This window comes from Coturnix japonica, chromosome 6 (assembly GCF_054131305.1).
Source record: "Coturnix japonica strain WE chromosome 6, WE-NBRP24, whole genome shotgun sequence".
Taxonomy (NCBI): domain Eukaryota; kingdom Metazoa; phylum Chordata; class Aves; order Galliformes; family Phasianidae; genus Coturnix; species Coturnix japonica.
The window spans coordinates 38,345,283-38,372,949 of NC_140668.1; the positions used below are offsets into that span (position 1 = coordinate 38,345,283).

Sequence of the window (27,667 nt, forward strand, 5' to 3'; positions counted from 1 at the left end):
ACAGCGATATAGCACCGCTCCGCCGCCACCCAGGGGAGGCGAAGAGAGATCGCACATGTCTTTAATTAGCCGTGTAGAACTTGGAGCTCATTAAACCTTTTGCATTAAGGATGAGGAGGGGGAAATAAAGCAAAGCTCTGCTGGGAAGGTGGGTGAGTTACTCAGCATCAGGTGAGGAAACAGGCTGCAAAGAGCCGGGTTCTGCAGCACGAGGTGCACAGAGCTCAACAAATACAAAGCACAAAGGTGAGGCCCCATAGAATAAAACAAGAAGCAAAGAGAAATGAGTTCACAAAACCTCCTTTATTATTATTATTATTTATTATTATTGTTGTTTGAAATTGGAAAAAGGCTCCTTGGGTAACAACCATCAGGTGTAAAAGGACCACGTGGATTCAATCCGCCCCCTCCCCAATACGATGCTCCTGTTTAGTTGCCATCCAAACCCCATTGCAGGGCTCAGTGTCGCCATGTTACAATCGCTTCCACCCTTTTTTTGCTCCTCCTGCCATAAAACAAACAGCGTGGACTGGAAATAGCACAAGGATGGTGCTGTCACAGTGCATTTATAGCAACGGCATCGGGCCCAATGCAAACAAATGGGCTGGAGGAGGATCTTTGTGTTGAGTCCAGATCAGGATGATTCCCATCCAGGCAGGTTGGTTGTTTGCCATCTATCGCAGCCGAGGTTCTCCTGCCACCTGCTGCCCATTGCAGGCTTTAAGCTGCAGGTTCTAACTCCCAACACAGCAGGTTACAGGAGCAGACCTGCTCAACTCGGTGCTTCAGGCCCCAGGCTGAGCTTGCAGCACAACACAGGCTCATTTTCTGTCTTAGAAAAGCAAAAAGCTATTAAGGCAGCTCTGCAGAACTGCAGGGTTGGTTTATTTCTTTGCCAGGTTGAGGCTGCTCAGCTGTTCCAGCTTATTGACCAGCACTTCAGATCCTCACCTCTAACACACAACCAGCTTTACCGCTAGTGATAAGGCAGCAGGAAGCAAAGAAGAATCACCTTCACCATTCCCAGAGGGCTGTGAAACTCTACCCGAAGAGCCAGGAGTTTAATCCTGTGATGGATGTGACCTTCTGCTCTCAATCTCTGCTGGAGACTCGGTTCTCACACAGCCTGAGGGAGCCACAAATGGCATAAAGCCCTTCTGAGAGGGAGAATAAAAAGCTCAAAGTGCTCCGTAAGGGAGGGCTCAGATCCTTCCTGCACAACACACACACATTTACAGAGCAAAACCTGCTGAGTTCTGTTAGACAAACCCATCTCATGGCTGGGGGGGAAATGCAATAAAGGATGTGTTCCACTTGCAACCAACGCCTTCCTCACCAACTGCTCTTCTTCATACAAAGATCCCAATCATCTCCTCCTACAGAGAGAGGATTCATAACAAAAGGGGCTGGGATGGTTTGCAGCACAACTCACAGTTTGGAGATTTAGCTGGGCAGGATTTTCCTATGGCGCATTGCTGAGCTGAATGATGATGGCCTATGGGGAACCTGGCTCACTCCTACCAGCAGCTCACAGAGGCATCGTATAGAAAGAAACTGAGCTCAGGAGCTTTCTGTGCAAGCAGCAATCAGCTGGGATGGAACAAGCTGAGGGAGGCAGCCCTGAACCCCTAATGGCCACCCTGACAGTCCGTGTCCATCCAGTTCATCAGATGTTCCGTGATCCAACTCTGAGCTTCAGTTATTTTGGTTCCAAGTCCATTCTTTTCTTTGCAATAAGAAAGCTCCGTGTCCTCCCTCTGCAGGATCCCTTCAGCTATTCAAAGCTACGTTACAGACCAGGTACCAAAGACTGCTATGGGGAACAGTGAGGGGGCAGCGGGGAGGAAAGGGCACTCGTGGGTATTTTTAACAGGGATGTGTACATTGAGGGGGGTAAAAAGGCTTTATTAAAAGTGCATGCTTTCCTTCAGAGGTACCAAGAGCAAGGAATCCCCAGCCTATCTCTGGTCGGGGAGCGCAGCAGCCTTTGCAGCCCCTAGCCCTGTCCATCACCAATCACCCATCAAGTGGCCAATGACTGAATATTCTTCAGCATTTCATCAAATGCCTCTCGGGAAGGAGCTTCTGCGTTCTGAAAGGAGACCTTGATCCGACTGTACAGACTGAAGGACTTCAGCTCCAGCCAGATGAAACCAAAGCGATCGTCGTCAAAGAGAACAAAAACACCGGGCGTTCGTTCGGGGCTGGTGAATCCATGGCCAGCAATGAGCCCCGTCCCATAGAAACTGCAGGGAGAGAAGAGCAAAGAAAGGTTTAGAAATAGCCCAAACTGCCCAATATTTCACAGTAATATTAATAGCATTATTACAATCGATCCAGTGCCAAACAGCCTGCCTAGAGCAGAGCAGGGAGGTTTAATTCACTTGGTTCTCATGACAAAACACCACTGATATCATTTCAAAACCAGCAAACCATCCATTGCTATGTATATTTATCTGAGCCCTCCTGGTGGCTTCTAATCAGCACCTGCAAAATGAGGATGAGTTTTGTAGCTCAGCCCAGTGATTCAACTGCAACTCGGAGATCAACCTGGGTGCAGACAGCCCTCAAAGGGAAGAAAACACACAAGGAGAGGGAGATCAGAAAGGGAAACCTTGTGACAAAGCCAGGGGAAAGGCGAGAAAGGAAAATCTTAACAGGAGCTGGGGAGGAGTAAAGGTCAGTCTAACCTCCAAGCAAGCAGCAGGTGGAGCAGGCTTTGATTCAAACACAGCTTGCGTGTGACAGCAGGAGCCTGCTGGGATTAACCAGCTATTGGTAAGCTTTTCCATGAGCACAGATGTTTGGCTGAAGGTCACCTGTCTAAGCCTCAGCTTCTGGGCTCTGTTTCCACACCTCATTTAGCATTCTGCTTCACTGAGCCCAGGCTCCTCTCTATGAGGCTCTCTGTGAACCTGCACCTCCTGCTTATGGTGCTCAGCACCTTGTAGAGTTGGTGCCAAGGCAGCAGATGCCAGGGAGGGGTGGGAGGGAGCACTGTGTTCCCACAGACAAGGAACACAAATGACACACAGGATCAGGAAGCAGCTCAGATCTCCAGATATACGAGCTGAGCAGTTCTTGGAGGGGATAAAAGGGCAGAACAGAGCAAGGTGCTAGCTTTAGAAGTAACAGGATGAACAGAGAAATCTACAAAGGAAGCAGGATTGCGGGTGGCAGCATGGCTAAGAAAGAGAATTAAGCCAGAGTGGAAGAAAAGGGCAGCAGAGAAAGAAAGCATGAGCACAAGGGGCTGGGAGATCTGTGTGCACGTAAAGGGCAAACAAATACAGTTTCAAAGATTACTCTGTCAGTTTCAAGAAGCAAACGGCACAAACAGGCTACAAAACAACTCGCCCTCATTACCAAATGCGGCAGGTCCGGGGATAGTCCTCGTTCCTTGATATGACCCCCATGGGCAGCACGAAGGGCTGTGATGCTGGAGCCTTGTCCTGTGCTGCCCGCTCTGCCCCAGCCGCAGTCTCTTCCCCCTCAGCACCTTCTCCTCCTTGGGGCTGTGCAGCAGGAGAGGAGGCAGCTTGTTGAGAGCGATCCTCGTCCTCTCCCTGTTGCTGCTCCTCCTGCTCCTCCCTCCGCACCTGCTCCTGCACCTCCAGGACGATGCGGGAGAGCTCACTGAAATCACGAAGGTTCTCGATGTCAGGAAGCTGCAGGGGGTGAGCCAGGTCTATCTCCACTGTTTGCTGCCCAGCCGGGATGTTGGGATCTCCCTGGAGAGGAGAAGAAACAAAGCAGCTGCTGCAGGGCAGGGTTCTACAGGCTTCTGCCGAGTTCACCCTATCATAAACCCATTAAGTTGGTAACAGAAGATATCAGGCTTTGCTCATTGGATTCTCTATGCCTCCCACAAACACGAATGTCAGACCGAATGCTACAAGATAGGCTGGATTTATGAGGATGAAAGAAAGCATCAACCGCATCAGTGCTGTGTCAGAATCCCTCCCTGCAGAGAGGAAGGAGCTCACCAGCTTGGCACCAAAGAGCTGATGCTATTTGGTACCTGCTCCCCTGATGTACCTGAATGATCTCCAATGATCTGCTACCAGTTGCTCACAGAAAGTAGCTCATAAAGATAAAAAAGGGAAAGAGAGCCAGGTAGCACCATGAAAAGCTTTGCAGAGCAATTTCTAGCTACGCTGGCACATGTTCAGACCCACTAATGCCACCAACATCCACAAGGAAATAAGCTTTGGGGCTGCAGCACCTGATAACCTTCCCCTTGCTCCTGTGGATCCATGGCATCCATGAAAGATTAATTTAACAAACAGGTGAGAGAAGTTCAAGCACACTCACAGTGATTTTAGTCCCCTTAGCTTTCCTTCCATGAAAGCTCAACATGACAATCTCCAGCCCGTGGCTCCCATACGTTCCCTTGAAGAGACCTGGCTTGATGAGGTCGTCAGGGCTGCTCGGAGGGAGGTAGATGCGTCGATATGTCAAGCAGTTGCTGTGCAAAAGGAAAGGTCAGAGAGGTTAAGAGAGGACTCCCAGACATGAAGAACGTGTTTGAGACAGCTCTGGGTTGCCATCGTGTCAGAAGCAGGATGTGTGTTCTCAGTGTTACAACAAGCTCCACGTTTCATCTCAGGCATGTGCAAACACACCTCCCCTCCACTTCCCTCTACCAGTCCCTGTTAACACACCATGATGCTCCTGTTACAAGGCCACAACAGGCCCCAGAAACACTCCCTGGCAGTTCTAAAGGACCAAAGGAGCAAAGCGTATCTCAGTGTCTGCTATTAGAACTTTGAAGTGATAGTCAAGATAAGTTCTTGAGCACTGTGTCACTGTGCACCACAAAGCATGTTGTTTAGTAACAAGGCTACCAAGCAGAGTCCCTCAGGATCACAGATATTCACTCTGCCTTTGAAATGAACACTGTCAGATGGCTCAAATACCGTGCCCAGCTATTTTAGCAAACGTGTAATGGAAGCAGTAATAATAAACCCATATCTTGCCCAGCAAACAGAAAGGGCTGTGCTGCCCCATATCTAAACAAAATGACGTTCCTCTGGCTTAATACCTAAAAAGAGCTGGTGCCCTTACTCATATTGGCTGGTGTAGATGAACTTCATCAAGATGAGCTCTTGCATGTGCTCGTGGAAGATGTCCTCCAGTGTGCGACCCCACTCTTCCCGCAGCCACGTCCGGAATTCCTGTAGCAAGACAAGAGATGTTTTATTTGCAATATGGGTACAGCTCCCCATCTGAGCACAATGGGCACACACTGACAGCTGTGTATGGGGGGTGGGTTGGGAACAAGCAAATATTGCTGCAGAGTGGGCAGCAATAAGAGTTGAACTGTTATCACAGTGCCTGCACTCCCAGCAAGGCTCTGCACCATAAAGATATGCTTCCCTTCACATCAATCCTATGTGAACCAATGTGACCCCTCAGAACAAAAGCATAAGCATCACCTGTTACTGCAAATCAGCTCATCTGCTGCTATGTCCTGATTTATCCTGCAGGAACCCATGTGTGTACCCATAACAGCCTGCTCCTGTGCCCTACCCTAAGCACAAAAGGGGAAGCTTCTGAAAAGCACTGAAGATTTAGGGGGTTAAATCCTGCCCGTATAATAGTGATGCATCTAAACCTGAAAAACAATACCTCCTGAAGTCCCTCCACAGCAGCTTTGACAAGTTAATACCCTCACATGAGTTGGCCTGCTAACAGCTTATACTGAGACAGCAGCCTACCCAGCAGCATTCCCAACCTGCTTTATCTTCTAAAGCCAGATCCCCCAATTACCATAATGCCACCCATCCTTAACACGGTGCTTTGAAAGCATTAAAGCATTTCTCATCTGCTGCAGAAGCAGAAAACACTTAATGAAACCTTTCACCCAGCTGTTCCCCATTAGCAGGCAGACATCTTAAAGCACGAGTTAGAAGCAAGAAAGGGATCAGGTCTGTCATGCTGAGCAAGCTGGGCTCCTGGCTGCAATGCCACTACCTGGAACAGCTATGAGCTGAAGGCTTCCACCTTAAACGTGCAGCTGGGAGCAGGATGAGGCTGGATACGCCTTACACAGTCACCTTACACAGTCACGGGGTAAACAAACAAATGGAGCTTTAATCCCACAACAAAGAAGACAAGCAGTAGAAAGGTGCCCTGCTGACAAGCCCATATTCAAATGCAGCTGGTGTTCAACATTAGGAAAGATCTTCATTATACAGACAGCAGTACTGCAGAGATCAATGACCGGAGAGCATGGCAGCACACAGTGAACACCGCTGCCTTTCTTCAGACAGCCCTGCTAACAAAAAGGACCAGCACCACAGCACGGGTGCTCAGGATCCAACAGCAATGGGGAAAACAGCACCTTGCTGGGGAACCCTACCCCTAAACCTCTGCTTTGTTCAGCTGGAAGGACAGAGCAGCCTGCTCTCACACCGCTATGTACTGAGGTAGGGCCAGGTGTCCACCCAGGTGCTCTGTAAGCATAATGCTGAGCTGATCCCATCTGCTGAATCCTTACATCAAACCTCAGTGCATGCAGGAGATCCCCAAGATCCTGCAGGTCTTGATGTGTGCCCATTTTAAGCTTTGATTCAAGCAAGAATCAATTCCACACGCTCAAGAAGAGATGAGAGTAAATCAGCCTCAGGCTACCAGCTTGTGCTTTCAAGTGTGTTCAGATACACAGATCTCAATATTAGCTACAAGCTTAGATAAGGCAGCAGTGCTTTATCTTCAGAGAAGGGACACACACCAGCCCTTAAGCCTGGTACAGCACTCTTACCTCCTGCCTTCCCCCTGACATACGGTGGTGATCTGTCTGGTTGCATTTGGTGGAGAACTCGTCCTTCTTCACAATCTGTAGTTAACATGGAGGAGAATTGAACAGGTTACAGACCTGACGAGAGATGCCTGGTATGACCTAACTATGGCTGCTCAGAGTAAATGCTTTGCACAACAAATGTAACTGAATTAGGCATGGGAGAGATCTCATTAAGAGATACTCAGTGCATCAGCTATAGGATAGAGAACTAACAGCCATAACAAACCCAATGCATTCTAATGAAAGATCTTATCATGTTGCCTCTCTGAGTTGTTTGTTATTTTAAAGGACAAGGAAGCAGCCCCTCAAGAAGCTTTTCAAAGCATTCAGCTGAACGGGATGATGCTAAGTCAACTTCCTACAGTCTCATTTAGCACTTGAAAACCAAGCAGGTCTGTGTGGATGCACCCAGCAGCTGAACACATCCACTTTAGGAATCCTTTATCACAGCCTGAACACATTGATGTTCCATCCCAGGGCCGTATCCTGTTTTTTGTTCAATCAGCTTTACAGCCAAGGTGCATACATACACACACACACTGCCCATAGGACTGTGTTGTTGCAAACACTGGAGCAGCTCACCTGGATGTGGCCATTATGAGGTCCCTTATGGCCATACATACACTCAACTGTTGCAGATTTCCTCTCCATGAGATGGATCCTGAAGAGAGGTTTGAATCTCATCGGGTCATCGACGTGAGGGTCATGAGGTGGCAAATACATCCATCCAATGATGAACAGACCATCCACCTGCAGGGGGATGGGAAACAACACAGAATCAGCTTTGCTCACGTCCTTTGGAGCTGACAGCAAACAGCTCTGGCGCCTATCCTATAACAGGGCGAGAGCTGCAGAACAGCTTGCTGCATTTCCAAACTGCTTTCCAGCAATTAAACCAGACCATATGCACTCACAGCACACCCCTGGTGAAGAGGGAGAGTGTTTCTTTATGAGGTTTTTCTGCACCAATGGAAAAATCATCCGGCTTTTATTGTTGCAAAGGACTTTGCGACGGATGCTCAGTGCACAGGATCCGGAGGGAGAGACCACACAGCAAGTCAAGCTCTAATTAGTTTGAGAGCTCCTGCTGGCAGATCCTCAGAGTTCTGCTTCTCGTGATTATCTTCTCCTCTTGGATGAGGAATTATTTGGCTCTATTATTCATGGGCAGCACAGGAAGCAACAATCCTCTCAGCACAGAAGCATAAGCGCCAGCTCTCCTCCTTCAGGCCTAACAGAATCCTTCCCTTCCAGCCCCATGATTCCAGAGAAAGGGTATTTTCTGAGCAGAGACTTAAGAGGAAAGCAGAATAGAGCCACAAGGGCACGCTTCTTTTTGTAAGGTCACCACATCATGGAAACACTGGTGCACTTGGATGTAGTCTTGTATCAGTTCATGACATAGAACATTGCAAAATCTTAAAGACAGAGCAGCAGTGGTCATTTGTTATGGGTCAGCCTGCCACCTATTGCACCCTGGTGCAAAGAGTAAGGGCTTCTGGCAAGCATTTTGCCCAGCCTCAGTAATACAGCACCGAGGTTGTTCATTAACTGCTCTTCCCAGCAGCACAAGAGCTGGCAGGCTCCACAGGTCTTGCATCAGTAAAGGATGGTAAAGAACAGAAAGGTGAGGTGCACAAACAAGGGCAAAACCCTTAGATGCAGGCAAAGGTTAAGCATGGGCCAGCACTAAAGTCTCTGTGGTATCAAAGCACTGTGCCAGCCACCGGAATAGGAGCATCAGACTCTAAATGAAGCCTTGCCCTAAAACATTCCTCATATCTTCCTGTGTGTTCCTGCAGCTACAAAAGGACTGTCAGGAAATGGTGGTGATGATGCAGGGATCCAAGGAGCAACCTGGGCACCAACCATGTGCTTGAGTGCTGTTATTTAGAGTTCTCAACACCATGTAGATGGTAAAGAGGCATTCAAAAGGTTCAGTCCTCCATCACAGCCCCGGGATGAGGTACTCACCACCACGTTCAGCAGTCCCCCATAGGGCCCGATGTCTGGCTGCCACAACCCCAGGATGTGTCGGTATCGGTGCAGCACTGGGGAAGAGTGAGACACTGATGTGAGCGTTAATGAGCTGAGGAATTAGAATTTGAGAGGAGAAGAAACAAAGGGAGGGAGAGGGGGGGAAAGACTATCACCAAACTGCACACCACGCCGACCAATGCCACCCACACAACAGCATCAGAAGGAAGTGAATGCTGGTTGCACCCAACCACAGCGAGGCAGTTCTGAACTGAGGCTTCCCATGAGGATTTCTTGCCCTCTGAAGCTCTGCTGCACTGCAGGAGGCAGGAGTTTGTTCCCAGGACCTTCCACAAGCAGACAGCTCAGTGGGAGACCTCTGCAACGTGGTTCTGTTGGTGCAAATCACACGCCATATCCAGAGCTAAAAAACAAATCAAGCACCCACCACCTCCAGCTACCAAAAATGCACCTGATGCCTCACGCTGCAAAGCAACAGAAAATAAAGACACAAAGGCAGTAAAAAACAGGGAAATATGAGTGTTCTGAGTATTTCCCTCCTTGCAGGGATAAACTTGCCTCCAGGGTTAAGCTTCCTTCTTCATAACAGCCAATAAACAGCAGGGCAAAGCGCACACACCATGCCAGCTCGGGAGCTGCAGAACTCGAAGCAAGCTGCTATATGTCAGCAGTGCCCAGAAGCTGCTGCCCAGCCCCTCTCCCAGCCTGCTGCAGCACAGGAGGCTCCTGCTCCTCATCTCTCACTTGGGTGCGCTTTCAATCACGCCAAAATTAAAGGGCAAATAGGAAAACTTCTTGGAACTGGGGGCTGACGCCTGCACGGAGCCATGTGAAGGGGAGCTCGGAGATGCTCCCTGCCTCCTCTCCCAGCCTCACAGCGATGCTTTTTGTCCATACAGTTTGCAGATACGAGCAATAACCTTCACGTGTAGGTGGCACACACACAGTCCAGCACCTTGTGTGGGAACAATAGGACACGGGTTATTTCTAAGACCTCTGTCTCACGGATGCTCCTGGCCATCTCAGAAAGCCACAACTTACAAACCCAGCATGAATGAATAATGGTTTTTGTTTCACGTCAATTGATACAGGAAGAACCGAGTTTAAGTGCAGCTTTGTTCCCTTAAGTACCTGGAACAGGGAAGACTGTAGGGGTGTCTTTAATACAGCAAAGCAGAGAACTTCCATAGTGGGTGAGAACAGCAGGGAGGGTTATCCAGAGCTGAGCCAGCTGGCCCAGAGAAGCCTCATTCAGTCTAAAGGCCCCAAGAAGACTCATAGTAAAACCTTGACTTCCTTTTTCAGGCCTGTGGGCGATTGTCTTTTCCTTCTACAAAGTCTCAGTGCTGCAGTTAAACCCACTGCTGAGTTCCAGCCCTGGCTTCCCCATGGCAGGAGGTGGATGGATCCGACAGCTGCTTCCCTCCCCACTCTGAGAACACAGCAGCACTTGGGCTGCTCTCCAAGGCTTGATTTCCTCTGCTATGCACAAGAACCTCCAATTCTTCTCAGTCCTCAACAAGCCTGTTGCCTATCCAAACTTCTGAGCCCACGTGCTGCCAAGTGGAACAAGAAAGCTGGCACACCACAAACACCATCGGTGTGGGAAGGCACTCACAACCCCAGAATGGGTTATTAAATTAGGAGCACAGCAGATGCTTTCATACACCTCTGTTTTAGCTAAATCCCGTTATAATGCCTGTGTCTGCTCTGAGGGCAAGGCAGAAATAAATGCAAACACCCAACAGGAGGGATCAAAGCGAGATGCCTGTAACCAAACTGAGAAGGAAGAACGTGAGCAGCCCTCAGCCAGTGGTAACCTACAAAAGGTAAAACTTCCTATTGATTCCTACAGCAGCGCTGCCACTGCCTCTCTGCTGTGACCTGCATTAAAAGACCATGTCACCACGGCCTGCTGTGCTTCTCTGAATAGCCCATGCTCAGCTGTCTTCTTCAGCACAGGTAAGTGTGCAGCATTCACTGCTCCCATTAGCACGTGTGGAAGAACTCCATTCCCAAGCACTTGTGAATTAGTAACCTGAGTTTCCAAAGTGACCTTATTTCCCTTCCCCTAAGGAGCATGAGACAGCTCAATACTCCTCCCAGACACCAAGCAGCACAGGCTTCCCTCATTGGTTTAATGTAACTGAAACTCCCCTCAACGCCTGCAGAAGGCTGAGCAGCAGACTGAAGTGTTTTGCTGCTCTTCACTCAGCATTTCAAAGCACTCCAAAAAGAGACCAGCCCTGGTACTGTCACTCTGAAGGGTCAGACCACTCCACAAGGACTGGGACAGGTTGTCCAAGGAGGCTGTGGATGCCCCATCCCTGCAGGCATTCAAGGCCAGGCTGGATGTGGCTCTGGGCAGCCTGGTCTGGTGATTAACAACAACCCTGCACATAGCAGGGAGGTTGGAACTGGATGAGCACCGTGGTCCTTTTCAACCCAGGCCATTCTATGGTTCTATGAACTGCTCATGAAACCCTCCACTCTGTCCCAAGATCCACCCCAAAAAAAACCATTTTGCTCAAAGCAACGTCACACTCCATGCAGCATCTCGTGTGTGCTCAGTGCAGGAAGCATCAACCAGCAGGGTACGTACGGCAGGTGTAAACATCTCTGTACTCCATGTGCTCGTAGTCGGGAAGGATTTTCATAAAACGCCCCGACTTCACCCGTGGGTTTATACCTGAACAGACACAGCAGGGTAAGTGCCAGAGAACTCAGCTCCACCGTCACCTTGTGATGAACCTGGACCAGCTTTCCCTTCTGCTTTCACTTCCAGCTGCGGTGCATCAATTTGAGGTTTCCAATTTGCTTCCTCAGGCGCAGCCAGTGAACAGTTACTGACACAGAATTTGGCACTTTCAGCATTTCCCAAGGTAATATTTACAAATGACATCCAGGGAAGTAAAAGTGACCCCCCTCCCCCCCCAAGCACCGTGGGGTCACAGTAATGAGCATCACTGAGATGTAACTGCACAGAGGGCAGCCCAGCTCTTGGCTCAGTGCTGCTCTCTAATACCAGCTCTCAGCTCCCAGTTCCCCACACGGTTTCCTGCAGAAGCACATTCAGTGCACAGAAAAGCTTCGATGGCGTCTACCAGTAGCTCCTAATTAACTCATCTGCAATTAAGGAGGTTTATGGGACAGAAGAGAAAACTGGTGGGGGGAGGAGGGGTCACATCACTAGGAAGCTGTTCCAAACCCACTAACTTGGTTACATCTGAATAAGTAGTTTTGCCTGAGGATGCTCAGCAAGTCTAATAGTGAGGATTAAAAGCCAGAAGTTGTTCTTCTCCAGTGTGAAGATTGTGCTTGAGGTAATCACTGCTTCAAGGCTCAGCAAATAGAGCAGATGTAGAAGTTGAGCTGGTTTTTGGTTCTGCAAAGTCTATAGAGACCTCTGATGATTGCAACTTAGGACAGCTACTACTTTTGCTATCTAAAACAGTCTTATCTGACCAGCCAGAAACCACAGGTTAAATCTTGTTCTTTATATTGAGGACTATTACAAAGTATGTGGTGGTGGAACCAAGATAACACAGCCTGACAGTGTTGATACAGGAGCTCCTGGAGGCCGAGCAAAGCTCTCAGAGCAACCCTGCGGCTTCTGACTGCAAAGGGCAAGATTTGGTGACAGGGAGATGCTCACATGGATCCCTGCCTCCATCTGGTTCACAGCTTATCCTGCTTTCTTCTCTCTGACACCCCCCAAACCATGAGATAGCAGATGTGCCTTCTGCAAGGTTAGGTGCTGAATCTGAGGTCCCACTGCCATAGCCATCCCTAAAACACAACGGGACCTGAGCTGAGGCCAGCCCTGCCATGTCCTCCTCCACCGGGAGCAGCCCAAAGGGCTCCACCAACAGCTCTTTCCTACTGTCAGCGCAGAATGGCATCCTTACACAAGGACCAGCCTTAACTTCGTCACGTTGGGGTACTGGCAGCCTCTGGCTGGAGAAAACATCAGTTAATCCCTCTACAAGATCTGAACAGGGTGAAACAAATGGGAAACGATGAAAAACCTTCGTTATGCTCTACAAGAAACTTCAATTCTCTGCCTTTTTTCTACCAGAGGATTGGAAGACAGATGTCCCAGTTCTTGCTATCTGCTTAGTATTAAATAAAATCCCAAACGTGGCAGCTTCACAGATGCCTTTGCCATTAGAAAGCAGGTCTGAATAACTTCCACCGTCAAAGCCTAATAAATATTCAACACGTATTGGCTTTCCAAGTCGGTACTGAGCAAAGACACCCAGATCTGGAGCAGCTTCATCACTTACGTTTGGCATAGACATCCCTGCAGGACACTCCTGTGATCTCCAGCTTGCGCAGGTTTTCACAGACACCATACTCTGCAATGACACAGATAGCAACGTTAGCTCTGCCATTAAGGCCTTTGCAATGCAGGATGGACAGTGAGATGTGTGCTTTTGCAAGCTGGGGCCCATCAGTCCGAGAATCTTCTTGCTGTTCTGCAGAGGAAATAGATGAAAAACTGGAGGTAATTGCATTGCAGTTTGGGAATCCAGCACTTTCCAAGTGATGCCTGCAGCAAATATACAGCAGAGGCTGACATCCACACTGCAAGGGGTGTGAAATGTGAGAGCCGTACTCATTAGGGCTCCAATGCGTGCCCATTAAGATCAAATCAGGAGAGTGCATAGTAATTATTTACTCCCACTGAGCAACCCAACAGAGAAAGCTGCTTATTAGGATCCAAAGAAAAGGTCACGGACTTAAAAAAGAATGAAATGGAGACATAAAACAGACATCAGCATGTACAAATATGGTTACAGATGAAAGCGGATCAGATGGAGATGGGGCTGCCCAAATGCCTTTGATTGCTCACAGAACGCCCTGAAAACAAAGCAAGCCACAGACCTTCAAGGCAGCTTTGAAGCACAAAATGAGATCGTTTCGCTTTGTTTGCTGGAAGTCGAAGCTGAACTTCTAAGAAATAAAAAGCAAAGACTGCAATCTCACTGCAAGGAACCCTTAGGAAAGCAGAGGGAGGAAATGAGAAGAGGGAGATCCCAAAACAACCCATCAGCAGCAACCAGCACGCTGCTGCTGCTGCAGTCCTGATAGATCTCAGTGTGCAGAGCTACCCTCCTCGATATCAAAGACCTCCGTACTGCAGATCAAACACAGCTTCCCCCAGCGATGCCAAACACCAGGGCTGCCAACCACCACTGCCTGCTGCAAAGTGACGATCCATTTTTCATCTAGGAGGAAAGCAGAAGCATCCCTGAATGAATCCAACATCATTCAGTCTATAAATACAGCACTTGTGGCACACAGACATGATGATAAAGCAACCGCAAAGCTTTACCATCAGCCCGCCTATGGGGAAAACACACACTGCATGACATTGCTTCGGGTAAACAGCGGGTTCAATTGAGGTTGAGAGTGGGCAGGAGGTACAAAGGCACTGCCCTTCATTAAAGGATGCAGAAGCCCGTGGTAAAGTTCCTGCTGACTTCCACAGAAGCCAGTTAGAGGAAGTTCTATGCATCAAACGCAGGGCAGGATGAGGAAGCACAATTAGGCAGAGAGCAGACAGACAGGCTCGCAGGGAAGCACAACCAGCCCAGCACAAACAAGCCACTGAGTGCTGGGCTGCAGCCAGCCAACCCTGCACAGCCACCCTGCGGATCTATGAAACCAGAGCTGAGCTGGAGGCTGCACACTGAGCACCCTGCAGCCATCCCATGGCTGCCCACCCCCCACCAGGCTCAGGGAGGCTCTCAACTGCTGTCCACGTGTGTGCACAAGTGGGTACGTGTGTCTAATAACTGCATCAGAGGGGCAGAGGGAACGGTATGTTTCCTCAGCTGATCAGAAAGCCAAGAGGCCTTGTAAGATGAGGGAAGCAGGGTGGTTATAGCCTGCTGTTTGTAAACAGCCCGCTCTTTCCACCTGGCCATGGTGACATGCAGGCTTTGTGCAGCAGGCATTGCAGCTAGGTTACGTTCAGCCTCACGTAAGGTATTCGTACTGCATCAGAAAGGGAGGAGACACACAGAGGATCCATGGCACTTCCCCATGCTGCCAACAGCGATGCCCACATAGGGGCCTGCCTCCAGCAGCCCTCCTTTATTCCCCATTTTGCCTCCTGCATCCATAAAACCACTCCAAGTGCAGCCCCACGACAGACAACTGCCAGCACATACCCTGAACAACAGAGCGAGCTGGGATGAGGTTTGAGCTCCAGTTCGGTTCCCTCAATATGGATTTATCTCAGTGCTGCAGCTCACCGAGTTCCTTAAGGAGTTAACAGCCATGGTTAGAAATAATCCTGCTTCAAAAGTAAGGATGGAAATTGGTTTGGAAGCTCTTCCTCGACCAGCTGCAAAGTCTGTTTTATTAGATTTATAACGAGTGCTTGGAAAACGTGCCAAACACGGTGACACGGTGCTGTTTCCATGGCCACGTGCATTGGAATCCAAAGGACTTGGAAAGGTATCATGAATCCCACTAATACCTCCATAAGTGTAATCTACTCCCCTGCTTGTCCATGGCCAAGAGAGCCCTGCTTGCAGCTGTGACATCATCTTCTGGAAGCAGGGAGTGTTTCCACTGTATTTGAAATAACACAATCAGAGATCACACCACTGCTTTCCTCCATGTCTCCCCCAGCAGCTCCATGCACTGTATGAACACCCACAGCTCATTAGGATGCCTAGTAGAGCATGACACCCTTGCTGCTAAGGTTCAATAGTGCCTCAGCTAATCACGTCTTCTAATTAATCCTAGACAAAGGTATGTTCACAATGCCATGCACAGAGCAGAAGGTACAACCTACAGCCACACCTGAGGAACACCCTGACACTTCTGCAGGTCCGAAACTAATGAAGATTATTGTTACAACCCAAAACCTTTTCAGGCATGTTCTAGAAGAGCTTATTATTATTATTAACCCCTGCTTTGTTTCTAAGTGTTCTGTTGCTCCTATGCTGCTTGCAGATGAAAGTTGTGGCCTACCAGGTGGGTCAAGCCACGAGCAACAGTGCTTTAATTCAGCTCTCACTGCAGAGATCAGCAATATCCTATTTATAGAAAACATGAAAGCAACTGCAATCCTCTTCTTGCCAAAGAAGCGATTCAAAGCCATTGTTTACCCCAAACAGTTGCAATGATAAAAGGACAACAGCCCTAAGAGCCAGAGCAGCAGCGTTACACAACAGCTTCTGGTTAATCCCTGAGCTCTCCCCATAGACAACCAGCAGGAGAAGCCACCCCTGCACTTTCAGGACAAGCCCTCTGGATGTTTGGACCATTCACAACATGTTTCCAAGACTATTTTAAAGAGGAAAACATGATTTCTGAATGGGCAAAGGCAGCACTGCTGCTGCCCAAGGTCCAAAGTGGTTCATACAAATCACTGCAATAACTCTCTCAGAGATTAACTGTCCAAACCCAGAGCAGCTCAGACAACGGGGACTGATGAAAAGGCTGCAGGAACAGCCCCATTAATGCTCAGTTTTCAGACCTGCTGCTTACCTGGGCCTCACAGCTTGCACATCATGCCTTTGGTACAATTACCTCCATCAAACCTGCAGCCCAATATGATCCCTGACCGCAGCTGGAGCTGATATATCAGAAGAAACACAGGAAGCAGCGTTGGGAAAGAGCAGAAACTGGCTTTGAAGCACCTCTCACCTTGTAGCTAATGAGCATAAGGAAAAGAATGGATGTTATTTGATTAGCCTGCAGCCAAGAAAGCGTGAAGTTATTGGGATCGCTCCCTGCTGAGCAGAGAAATAAGAAACGCTTTGGTGGATGTTTAAACAGCCTTTGTACTGTCCGGGGTTCTTGGGTAGTGCTGATAAAGCACAATGTCATTGCTGTAAAGTTGAATGCATCTATAGCAGGCGGCCTTTGTGACACACCTACAGCTCTCATCCCTATGAGCTCCCTGGTACCAAAACAACATAAAGGGTTTGATAAGCTGGAAGCAGAGGTGGGATGGCATCACATAGAGATGGATGAGCACAGCAAGACAGCGCGTGGAGGGTGAAATAAACACCCCCAAAGGCTCCTTCCTTCCCACCTCCCCAAGGACCCCCCTGCTCCTCCCATGATGGACCCAATGGACCCATCTCCTCCCCATTCACCCCATAACCCCCCCCATAACCCCCCTGTAGGCGGTACCTTCCCTGCAGCGCCGCCTCCAGATGGTGTCGGTGCGGAGGATGCGGCGGAAGGTGGTGCAGACCCGGGCCAGGCTGGGCAGGTCGGTACCGGGTAACGAGCCGAAGATCTGCACTAACAGCTCCGGGGGCAGCTCCAGGATGGACAGCGGGGCCCGTCCGTTCGGGCCTACCTCAGCGGGGTGAGGCGCGGGCCCGGCGCACTCGATGCGCTCCGTCAATTCATCGTCCTCCACACAAGCTCCTCCTCCTCCTCCTCCCGTCTCCTCGGGGTCCGTGTCGGTGTCGGGCTCGCTGTCCGCTCCTCCTCCCCGCCGTTGTTCCCGTGCAGCTCCACGCCGCCGGCAGCCCCGAGCCGGGCCGACCCCGCACAGCCGTGCGCACACCGCCATGGCCAACGGCGATCTGCGAGGCGGGGCGGGGCGCGGCGTAGCGCGGCGCCGTAAGACCCGCCCACTGTCAAACGCGACCAATCAGAGCCGCTCTCTTTCTACTTGGCCACGCCTCTCAGTCGGACGCGACCAATCGGAGAGGCTCTTTCTGCTTGGCCACGCCCCTCTGTCTGATAACGGGCGCTCCGGCGCCGCTACGCCCTCAGGGCATCATGGCGGCCGGGTGGGGCTCGCCCGCCCCCTTGTGTGTGGGAGGAACGAGCCCCGCGAGCTGCTTCTCCCACCCCACAGCACAAAGAGAGTGTGACACAGAGCCCCGGCATAACGCTCCGGGAGATAAATATTAACTTCCCTCACAAGAGGGAATATAAAAAAAGAAAAGGAGGAAACCCGACTTGCCCCGTGTGAGGATCGAACTCACGACCTTCAGATTATGAGACTGACGCGCTACCTACTGCGCTAACGAGGCTCCTCGAACAGCAACGAACAACTAATTCCCTTCTGCTTTGCAGCAACCTTTGGTATATCTGAAGGCTAAATAACGCCTGCTTCCAGCTACAGCTCCTTAAGAGCTTTGTAAAATGTTTTAAGGCTATCAAACAAATCACAAATGCTTTGTGGGCTCCATTTCACTAGTCCCAAAGGCTTCGTCCATGCTGTCATCCCAACTGTGCCTAACACCTCAAATCCAGACTTCGCCAACTGTCTGTGCTGTTGAAACGCAGACGCAGGCTGAGATGATGAGGGAAAGGTCAAGCGAGATCTAAGTTTTCCTTCTCACCCTTCTCTGCAGATTATTCATGAGCTGAACATGTGATAGCCCAGCCTGTCAGCAGGCGCTGATTGTGGCTCTCCCTAAGCACCATATGGATGCTTTCAGACTGAGCTGCAGCCCTACTAACAGTTGGTAGCAGGGAGGAAAAATTGCCTGGCTGTGTTCGGTATTGTTCAATATCACCTGGGCACACAGCAAAAGCAATGAGTGGTTTTATTATGGCCTGCAGCCATAGAGCAGCATTCTGTGAAGGCTCAGAGCTTGGTGGTCCTCAGCAAGAGAATGGCTATTTTTTAACAGGCGCTTATTTAAATAAGAATAAAATCAAGTTGGAAGAGAAGCTTGGGATGGTTGGCTTCAGCTGCATGGGATTTTGATCATCACCCATCACCTGCTGTGTCTGGACACCAATGTGAGCACTCACACACCTCAGGGCTGTTATTTCCCCCTTAATTACTCACGTCCTTAACGATCCCATCCTATAATTAACTCGAACACCGGAAACATTTGACCCTGAATCACAAGATGAGGTGACGAACCCTCATTCCATACGAAGAACACAGCATCGCTGTAACTTCAGTATACTGGCATAATACATATCAATATACATATACAATATACATCTTGATGGATGTAGAAAGCTCTACTTTGCAATGGGGTTTTTTATAGTGGTGGGATCATAAAACCCCTCAGCCTTGGGTGACTCTGTGGTGGCTGTGCTGCCCATAGGGAACATTTGGGGGGGTCCCTGAGGAGGAACACGGCGGGGCACCCCAAGGCAACAACAGCGGTGTCCCAGCTAGAAATACGTTTGGAATCATGGCTGTGTGTGCTTGTGGAGAACCATAACTCTGTGTCATGGCTGAACACCACACACAAACAACACTCTAGGCCACGCTCAAGATGGCGCCGGCCCGCCCCGGCCGTGACGCGCTCGTCAGCTGATGGCGGCTCCGCTGGGGGCGGCTGCGGGAGGCGGGCGCCGCCACTCGGGGTTGGGCTCAGCGTCCGCCGGGCTTGAGGCCGAGCCGAGCCGCCGCCATGCCCTCGGAGAAGAGCTTCAAGCAGCGCCGCACCTTCGGTGAGAGCTTTGGGGTTGTCTATGTGTGTGTATGGAGGGGGGACACCGGCTGCTGGGCCTCGGGGAGGGATGGAAGGATGTCGGGCCTTGGCGAGCGCTGAGGCCGCCCCAATGCTGGGGGATGAGGGGGGAGACTGGCAGGCTGGGCCCTGCCTGCACACAGCGAGAGCCAAACAAGCGGCTCTGTGCCATCAAACTAATGGGATTTGGGCTGTCAGCCTCATCCCCTTCCTTGTTCTCAGAGCTCTTCTAAACCCGCTGTAGCCCCCTCGGCTTGTCAGCAGCCCGGCCCGCAGGTATTAAGTTCAGTTAGGATGGCAGCCAAGCAGGGTGTCGTCAGAGAGCTGGGCTGAGCTGGGGCTGGCTCTGAGCACAACACATAGAACGCTATGAATTGCGTTCCCCACACTGCAGGGGGCTGGATGGCATCACCACCATCTATTACCACCATTTATTGCTACCATCCAACCTGCTTCACTTGAGGAATGAAGCAAACTTCCCTTTGCTTCATCTATTACCACCATTTATTGCTACCATCCAACCTGCTTCACTTAAGGAATGAAGCAAACTTCCCTTTGCTTCATCTATTTCCACCATTTATTGCTACCATCCAACCTGCTCCACTTGAGGAATGAAGCAAACTTCCCTTTGCCTGCTGGGCTGCTCTCATTTGCTCCCCTCGTATCTTGTGTTGCTGGTTATTTAAATCTTAAAGGGGTGTTTTAATGAGGTACTATCGCTGCCCTTGAAGTATTAATGCTGCTATGTAGACAGCGTGGCTTAGGCCTTGCAGCTTCCCGGCCGAACAGCTGAAGGCTTTGCATATTAGCCGCCTTAGTTCTCTGCTTGATTCACATCCAGCTTAAAACCGTGATTCACTTGAGTTGCATTTCCTTGTTGGGTTCATAAAAGGTACACGGATGTTTTTGATGCACGTGGGTTTAATGTGGGTTAATGGAGAGCTGAGTGATGTTGCTCAGTGACAGGTAATGTGTACGAGGAGCTGACAGTGCTGATCTAAGCTCTTCTACCCCTGAGCAGCATCTCTCCCCAGCTCAGTGCTTGCTGAAGCTGTGGTCAGGTTGTGATGCAACGCTCAGTCTTCACCCTCAGAAGTATTTATGAGATGAGGACAACCCGGAAAGCCCCAACACACTGAGAAGAACCATAGAGTTTAACATTGAGCCCACAATCTGCAAGTAAGCAGGCTGGGAGCAGATGCAAGCACCTCTAAAAGCAACTGCAGCTGTTTACTTTGGCTCTGGGTTGCACTTTAGCCTGGCTCACAATATCTGGACTATTAATATTTATGTCTGAGCAGAGGTGAACTTTATCCTAAAAACCGGCCCAGACAGCAGTGAAATATCGAGGTACTGGAACCTCCCAACCTGCTCCTGCAGCAACACACGCAGCAGAATCAAAATAGAAAACTCTTAAGTGGGTAATACAAGAATGTACAGTGTAAGCTGATGCTGCCGGGCCTCAGCTGGGCTTAGGTCTCACATTTTAATTGTTGACAGCTTCCTCTTCAGGGACCTCGTGGAAATAACTCAGGGGGTTTAGTCTTGGGCTCCAGCTTTTGGGTGGTGTCATAGGGTCTGTCTCCCTTCATATTTCCTATGAGTCTCAAGCAGTGTGTGTGTGCAGTGGTTGTCATGTGTTAAAACAGCATTGCAGGCAGATGTTTGAACAGCAGTTCTTTTCATCTCTTACAGAGCAAAGAGTTGAAGATGTACGACTGATCCGAGATCAGCATCCAACTAAAATACCGGTGAGTCTTATTCCTATCACCCCCCATTTTCTGCTCTCGTGTTTGTTGTTAAAAGCCTGTAGCAGAGCTGTCCTCATGTGTCCCAATGACACTTTGGCTGTTCAGGGTCACTAAGCCTGGATTGCAGAAGCTTTCCTCAGGCTTGTTCCCAGCAAGGTGCTGGCTGAGGGCAGGGGAAGCAGAGCAAGCAGAGCTTCCTGTGCTGCCTGTTGCAGCTTCAAAGCCACACCCAGGCTGAGCTCTGAGTCCCCAGAGTGTTTCAGCTCTTCTGGTCTCAGAAGTGGATGTATTTTTCTTCCCTGAAAGAAGAATCTGCAGAGGCTAATCGAGAAGGAAGCGCAGTAATTCGGAGACAGATGTGGCTTTCATCACAGATCTGTGCTGAGAAACACAGAACACCCTTGTATGCAGAGAAATGGGTTGTGGCTCTGAAATCTCCAGGAGTGTTACTTGTCAAATCCCTCCATCTCTCATTGGGTCACTTCACAGAGGAGATCAGCCCTCCTTTTTTTTTCACTTGCCTTTATCTAATCAGCTCCAAACATTGCTTAAGCTTTCTGTTTTGTTTTTTTAATGGAATCCTCAATGCAAATAAAACATTCTAGGAAACAAAAGGAATGTAGTATCCCAGAATGGTTGAGGTTGGATGGGACCTTTGGAGGCCACCAAGGCCAAGCCCTGCTATAGCAGGGACATGCAGAGCAGCGTGCCCAGCACATCCAGGTGGCCTTAGATGATCTCCATAGGGAATGTTGCCTCTCTGAGCCACTGGCACACATTGCCCAGTCACCCGCACAGCACAATGCTTCCTGCTGGTCAGAAGGAACCTCCTGTGTTCTGGTTTGTGCCCACTGCTTCTTGTCCTGGCACTGGAAACCGCTCTAAAGAGCTGGCTCCATCCTCTGCCTCCTCCCATCAGGCATTTATGATATGGATGAGTGGAACTGGGAGGTTTCACAGAGGTGAGAAGTTAATCAGGTGCCATAACTTTGGTTCTCAGCAACGAGTGCTGATGGCTACAGAAGACTTTGCTCTCAGAGGGAACAAACTGCCTGCAAGCAGCAGTTGTGGTGCAGGCTTTGTAGAAGGAACACGCACTGCCTCCATGCAAAACGAACTGAAAAGCTTCCAGCTTCACTTTAGCATTCAGCTACTTCTTGAAGCCACTGCTGCTGTCTTAACGTGCTGCTTGGCGTGGGAACAAGTCAGACTTTATAGCTGCAATTTTTGGACTTATCTGGAATCTGCACTTTTCCCAGAAGGCCCTTTCATCACAAATCTTTTCCCTCACAGAAGATTGCTTTTTCATCCACCTTTCACAGATCACTTAGCAGTAGTCCCCAAGCTCTGTGACCACAGATTGAAAACCACTGATTTACAGCAAAGCTCTCATTTCAATTCAGCCGTGGAGATATTACTGGGGAAGATTCAGAGGTACCTGAGCAACTGGCTAAAGATGCAGTGATACAGACTGGCAATGACAGCACAGGCGTGCATGGGATCCCTGGGGGCTTGCTCTGCTTACCAGACCATGTTCTAGCTTGAGTCATTGCCTCATTATCATCATTAGCAGCTCTGGATGAGTTGAGATGGCGATGTCATGCTGATGGTGCATCGTTCCTGTACAGTTATCATCCTCCATTTTGCTGTCGGCAATATTATCCAATGCTTACAGTCCACCTCATTAAAAACAGTGTATTCTCCCCCCTCCAGAATTACCCAGCATGTATTTTAACTGATGTAAGGAAGTTTCTCTCTGATGTAATTAAGTTGGTTTCATACCCCTTCACCTGTACAGCTTCTGAATATCAACACAGCCAGGCCCTGTGAGCATGGACACGATCCAAGTCCCTTCCAAGTGAATGGTGTCACATAGCTACCGTCGATGGTTCAAAACAACAAAGCCTGCCTGCTTGTGGAAACGGGTACACGAGTTCTGAGATCATTCCTTAAAAGCAGGAACTCCATGCAGTTGCTGGACAGGGTGCTGCTTAAATTGGCAAACCTACAGTTTCCTCGTGAGTTAAGTAGTTACTCCACAACAACCTCGATGGAATGACTGCTTCCTAAGCACGCTGCCTTGAGATTAAGGAGGAGGGAATTCTCTGCTTTGAGGCTTTAGATCCTTCAAAAGACACTTTTTCCTCATGCATGAGAGAATCCACACAGGAGAACTGACTGACATGCTAATCCAGAGCTGTAGTTCTTAGAAAGAGACAGCCCGTTAGTCAGGAGAAGCTGGAGGAATTGTGGTGAGTGCTATATGAGCCTGCAGACTTCCACAGCAGCCAATGCAATGTGTTAGAGAGCCTGCTGCACCTCTTCCTGGTTTCCTTGTTGCTGGGTAGATCAGAGCTAGATTAAAGGATCCCAGCAAGTAAGCCATTCTAAAACTGCACCGAAGTTGCAGTGTGTGCTGTTAAACCTGTTCATTCCCCCATCTTACAGCAGCTCTTGCAAACAGAAGAAGCAGGTGACTGATTATAACGCAGATGTGACATTTACAAACCAGACCTCCATTTACAAATGAAGTGGAGTGTAGGGTGAACCCTCCTACTTTGCTGTGTTTCAAATGGAGGGGGATGAGGGCTCTAAGCACTGTTTCTGCCTTTCACATCCTTTGCTTCTTTCTTTTCTTTCTCTTTAGGTGATCATCGAAAGGTACAAGGGGGAGAAGCAGCTCCCAGTTTTGGATAAGACCAAGTTCCTGGTGCCAGATCACGTCAACATGAGCGAGCTAATCAAAATCATCAGGTAGTATGTTGTGACTTCACACTGTACACTACATCAACAGCATACAGCCCACCCAGTGTATAGCTTTAGGAACCTATAAATGGAGAAGGCATCTAACAAGTGCTTCTATCATCACTAGGATAGATTCGCAAGAAGGCATTGCTTCCTTTAAAGGCTCTGCTGGGAGAGACCTTAAAAAAAGGGTTGAGCTCTCAGTGTGCTTTTGAGAGAAATAACCATTTCCCAGATATAGAGGAGGGAGTCAGGCTGTGAATCCCTGTCTGACACGGGTGCTTCTGGCCCACAGCCCCAATGCTTCCTGCCTGGCTATTTTGGGATGCCTTCTCAGTGTTCTGCCTGGGAGACCCTCTCTGGAGTGCCTGCCTCCTCCCATTGCTGGAGAGGGAGCTGGTGCTCCTAACCAGAGCTCCAAGCTGCTGTTTGGGGTTGATGCTGCCATCCTTTGATCATGAAATGAGGTTACCCTCACTGACAGCACTGAAGCCTGAAAAACACACATCCAGACAAGTGCTGTCTCGACACAGCTATCTGCACAGGCTGCGGTTGGAGTGTTGCTCCTTGCTGGTGCTTGAGCTTTGCTTATTAGAAAAGGCCGAGGGGAAATAACCATGGAATGGGAATTATATGGCTTTAAACTGCGGTCAGAGCTCCTGCTCAAAGTGCAGAGCTCTTGGCATAATGTCAAGCAGGAATATTTGATTAGTAAGAGCTTTCAAGCAGTAAACTTGGAAGCTAGCAGCAAACCAGAGTTTGTCATTGATCACTGTATGGCAACAAAAGGCCATGACAGTGCCCACTAACTGGATACAGGCAATATAGAGAATAGCAGGTAAAAAAAAGAAGTAAAATTGACTCACCTCTTCCAATGCCCAGTAACAGCTCAAGAGGAATGCAGTATCCATGCAGGGAAGTGTTACTCCCTTGGCTGCAGACCCTTAAATGAGAGTGAGGAGGGGCAGATCCCCTTTCGATCACTCAGTTGTATGGCTTGCAGCTGAGCTCCTTGGGTTTGCCACCCCTCCTCACCTGGTGCTCAGCCATGAGTTCAGGCTGTGACCCAGCAATTCTGCTGCAGTCAATGTGCAGCACAGAGTTGGTTCTTGGAGGACATAAGCTGTAAAAGCTGGGTGTTGTCCCACGTGTCCAAACAACCCCGTGCCCTGGAAGCTTTGATAAAAGCCTTGAGCAAGTCCTAGCTCAGGCATGACTGTGGAAGTGCAATAGGGTTTTGGAAATAAGAACCTGATTCCCCATGTGATCTAGAATCTGTGATGCTGGCCTCGGGTAAGAAGTCTAACAGCAAGATGCAAGATTTTCCCCACCTCTTTTGTTTGGCTTTGTTAATAGATGACTTAGTACTGGCTGGACTTGGTCCTCAGCCAGCTCCTCTTGTGCACAGCAGAACCAGCGCGCTGTGCAGGCTGCCCTTGCCCAGCATTAGAGAGCTGCTGCCTTCACTGCTGCACACCTCCTCCTATCTGTGTTCCTGGTGCCAATGCAGGGTAGATGTTTGTTGTGCCATGCAGTTCTGTTGCTCTCTGTCTTTCTGTGGTGCTTCTCATGGGAGGAAAGATAAAGGGGAAAGGTTCAACACCAGCTGTGACAGCACTGATGTCAAAGTGAGTTTAAAAGGAACGGAGCCTTTGGGTGGAAGCTGTGCCAGCCCTTCTTCCCCAGGTTTACATTTCCAGTGGGGTGCCATGGGGCTCAGCAACAAGGCAAAGGTTCCGTGGGTCTTGAGTGTTTGCAGGTTGTATGGGATGATCTGCTGCCCCAGCGTCATCCTGGCAGGGAACACCTCTTCCTGTTCACTTCAGTTTAACGCTCTTTGGGAGTGCAGCCTGCGCTGTTCCTATGAGATAAGGGTTCTGCCAGCGGATGTGTCTGAGAGCACTTGGCAGATGACAAATTTCACGCAGCTCTAGGGTGAGAACCAAATGCCTTCTGTAAGGCAGGGCTGCTTTGGGTGGAGACATCCCACTGCTGTCATTGGTGGAGGACTGTATTTTACCCCCCCATCCTAAAGCCTTTGTTTGCACTGTCATCCCTGTGAACCTTCTTCCCTGCTTCCTGACTTCTAACAGGCGACGCCTGCAGCTGAACTCCAACCAGGCCTTCTTCCTCCTGGTGAACGGGCACAGCATGGTGAGCGTCTCCACGCCCATCTCCGAGGTGTACGAGAGCGAGAAGGACGAGGACGGGTTCCTGTACATGGTGTACGCCTCTCAGGAGACTTTTGGAGTGCAATCTTCCGTCTAGGACACGCAGGTGGCTTCTAGCCTAGGATTTCGGTTTACCCTTGGCCATCACCCCCACTCTTCCCCACACGCACCCCAGGGAAAGAAACGGATGTCACCTACGCTCTCAGTACCTTAGCATAGTCTTGCTTTAGCAGGTGTCTTATCTTACCTTGCCTTGTTTGTGACTATTAAACAGTACAGACGAGCGCCTCCAGCTTTGAAACCTGCTGTAATATTCCACACAGGCACGTTTACATGTCTGGACTTGACGAACGGAACCCAATTGTGCATGCGATGATTGCAAATAAAAGGGACACTCGATTGACTTTAACGAGCAAGCAGGCACCAGTGAGGAGCTAAAGTGTTTCATGTGACAGTTCTCTGGAGAATCCCCCTGTGATTCCTTAAAGCTTTTCTTTCTTTTTGTTAATGGAGGGGGGTGGGGGGGTGGTTTCTAATTGAGAGCAAATGTGTTTTCATGTTCCAAAGCAGAGCTTTGCCTTCTGCAGCTCGTTGAGATCAGTGTCTTTGCTGCAGCCGTTAAGGTGAGCGCTTGGGGTGAGCTGGGGTTGTGCAGCTCTTGGTCTCCTTTTGGCACTGCTGCCATAGGGACGGTGCCGTTATCTGAAATAACTCATACCAAACACCACAGCTTTATGATAGTTTTAGGAAGCGTTAACTGTAAACGCCTGGATAGGTAACACTGAAATAAACTCCAGTCTGTCGTTAATTTCCAACGCCTGTGTGTTCAGTGAAACACTGTTGTTCGTAGAGGCTTGTTTCCAAACGATCCTCCCTCTGAGCTGCAGCCCTGGCCTGGGAGGAGGCAAAGGGCGCTGCTGCCAGCGGGGCTGGCTGGTGGGAAGCAACCCAGTGTGTGTAAGCCCTGCAACAGGAGCGGGTGAACAGCTTTGTTAACCACCTCCATCCTGACCATGGGGCTCAGACACGCTGCTGGCATTAAGACCCTGTTGTGTCACTTGTTTTGCATGTTACCACTGGTTGGGTTGGGCAGAAGCGCTTTCTATCAGCCCCTCGTGTCCAGGAGCTGCTGTTGGGATGTGATGAACAAAAGAGTTTTCCCATCTCCAAAGCCTCCTGCATGGACCCGGAGCAGGGAGCAGCCTGTGCAGGGGAAGGCTGTCTGCTTAGCCCCTTGTTTTTCCTCTTAGACTCGTTGTCAAGTGAAGCGTAGCAGGATGAGATTCCTCTTGTATATTACGTGTCTGTGAACTAACTCCATCTGTTACTGGAAGCTAACTTACTACACTGGGGGGGAGGGGGGGAGAAGAAGCAATACTACTGCGTCTCTTAGCTCAATAAGGTGTACAGTTCGTACCCAGCGGCACCTCTTTGCATGCATCTCGTTTAGAACACAGCGCTTACTTCATGATCCGTTTGTTTAACGTCCTTTTGTGTTTTTACTCCGGCGTAAACTTTTCGACGCGGCTCGTTCTCTGTTCTGAGTTCCGTTGGTGGAAGGGATCGTTTTAACTCATGACTGACAACAAAAAAAAAGAGCTTGACTTGTAATTACAACGTGATCGACTGATATTCCTGTACAAATGTTGCTTTTATAAAACGAATACAGTGCTGGTAGGGGTGGATTCCATCCCAACTCAACGACGGCTCCTGTGGTTATTGCTGGGCTGCTTTCCTCCTATGGCTGAGCCACCACAAGAGAGGGGAAAT

The 27,667-nt window shown here is 49.6% G+C and overlaps 2 protein-coding genes and 1 non-coding gene across 8 annotated transcripts; 1 reads left to right on the forward strand and 2 right to left on the reverse strand.

Annotated features, from left to right (window-relative positions):
* Positions 1–284: 284 nt before the first annotated feature.
* FBXO31 (F-box protein 31) lies at positions 285–17,369 on the reverse strand. 6 transcript variants are annotated; one of them, XR_014947833.1, is made up of 10 exons: positions 16,964–17,369; positions 13,090–13,161; positions 11,406–11,492; positions 8,780–8,856; positions 7,388–7,555; positions 6,767–6,841; positions 5,045–5,177; positions 4,315–4,468; positions 3,367–3,731; positions 285–2,246 (listed from the first exon to the last, which is right to left on the reverse strand). XR_014947833.1 is itself a non-coding variant. In XM_015874191.3 (10 exons), exons 1-10 carry the CDS (start codon positions 17,352–17,354, stop codon positions 2,024–2,026), a joined length of 1,722 nt encoding a protein of 573 aa, XP_015729677.2. In that variant the 5' UTR covers positions 17,355–17,369; the 3' UTR covers positions 285–2,023. The 6 variants fall into 6 exon arrangements, 5 of the variants coding, with proteins under 5 accessions (XP_015729677.2, XP_015729678.2, XP_015729679.2 ...); XM_015874191.3 differs by having other exon boundaries at positions 5,068–5,177; XM_015874192.3 differs by lacking the exon at positions 11,406–11,492 and having other exon boundaries at positions 5,068–5,177.
* A 381-nt stretch (positions 17,370–17,750) lies between these two features.
* Positions 17,751–17,823, reverse strand: TRNAM-CAU (transfer RNA methionine (anticodon CAU)). Its single transcript has one exon. It is a non-coding gene; the product is annotated as a tRNA-Met (tRNA).
* Positions 17,824–19,116: 1,293 nt separating this feature from the next.
* Positions 19,117–27,598, forward strand: MAP1LC3B (microtubule associated protein 1 light chain 3 beta). The gene is made up of 4 exons (XM_015874194.2): positions 19,117–19,210; positions 20,926–20,981; positions 23,629–23,735; positions 25,820–27,598. Exons 1-4 carry the CDS (start codon positions 19,171–19,173, stop codon positions 25,992–25,994), a joined length of 378 nt encoding a protein of 125 aa, XP_015729680.1. The 5' UTR covers positions 19,117–19,170; the 3' UTR covers positions 25,995–27,598.
* The last annotated feature ends 69 nt before the right edge of the window (positions 27,599–27,667 follow it).

Coding starts and splice junctions, on each gene's coding strand:
- MAP1LC3B (XM_015874194.2), top strand. CDS start 19,171: ATGCCCTCGGAGAAGAGCTTCAAGCAGCGCCGCACCTTCG. Junction 20,982..23,628: donor AGCATCCAACTAAAATACCG/GTGAGTCTTATT, acceptor CTTTCTCTTTAG/GTGATCATCGAAAGGTACAA. Junction 23,736..25,819: donor GAGCTAATCAAAATCATCAG/GTAGTATGTTGT, acceptor GACTTCTAACAG/GCGACGCCTGCAGCTGAACT.
- FBXO31 (XM_015874191.3), bottom strand. CDS start 17,354: ATGGCGGTGTGCGCACGGCTGTGCGGGGTCGGCCCGGCTCGGGGCTGC. Junction 7,556..8,779: donor GGGGACTGCTGAACGTGGTG/GTGAGTACCTCA, acceptor ATCCCCCTGCAG/GTGGATGGTCTGTTCATCAT. Junction 5,178..6,766: donor TGTCAGGGGGAAGGCAGGAG/GTAAGAGTGCTG, acceptor GTCTTGCTACAG/GAATTCCGGACGTGGCTGCG.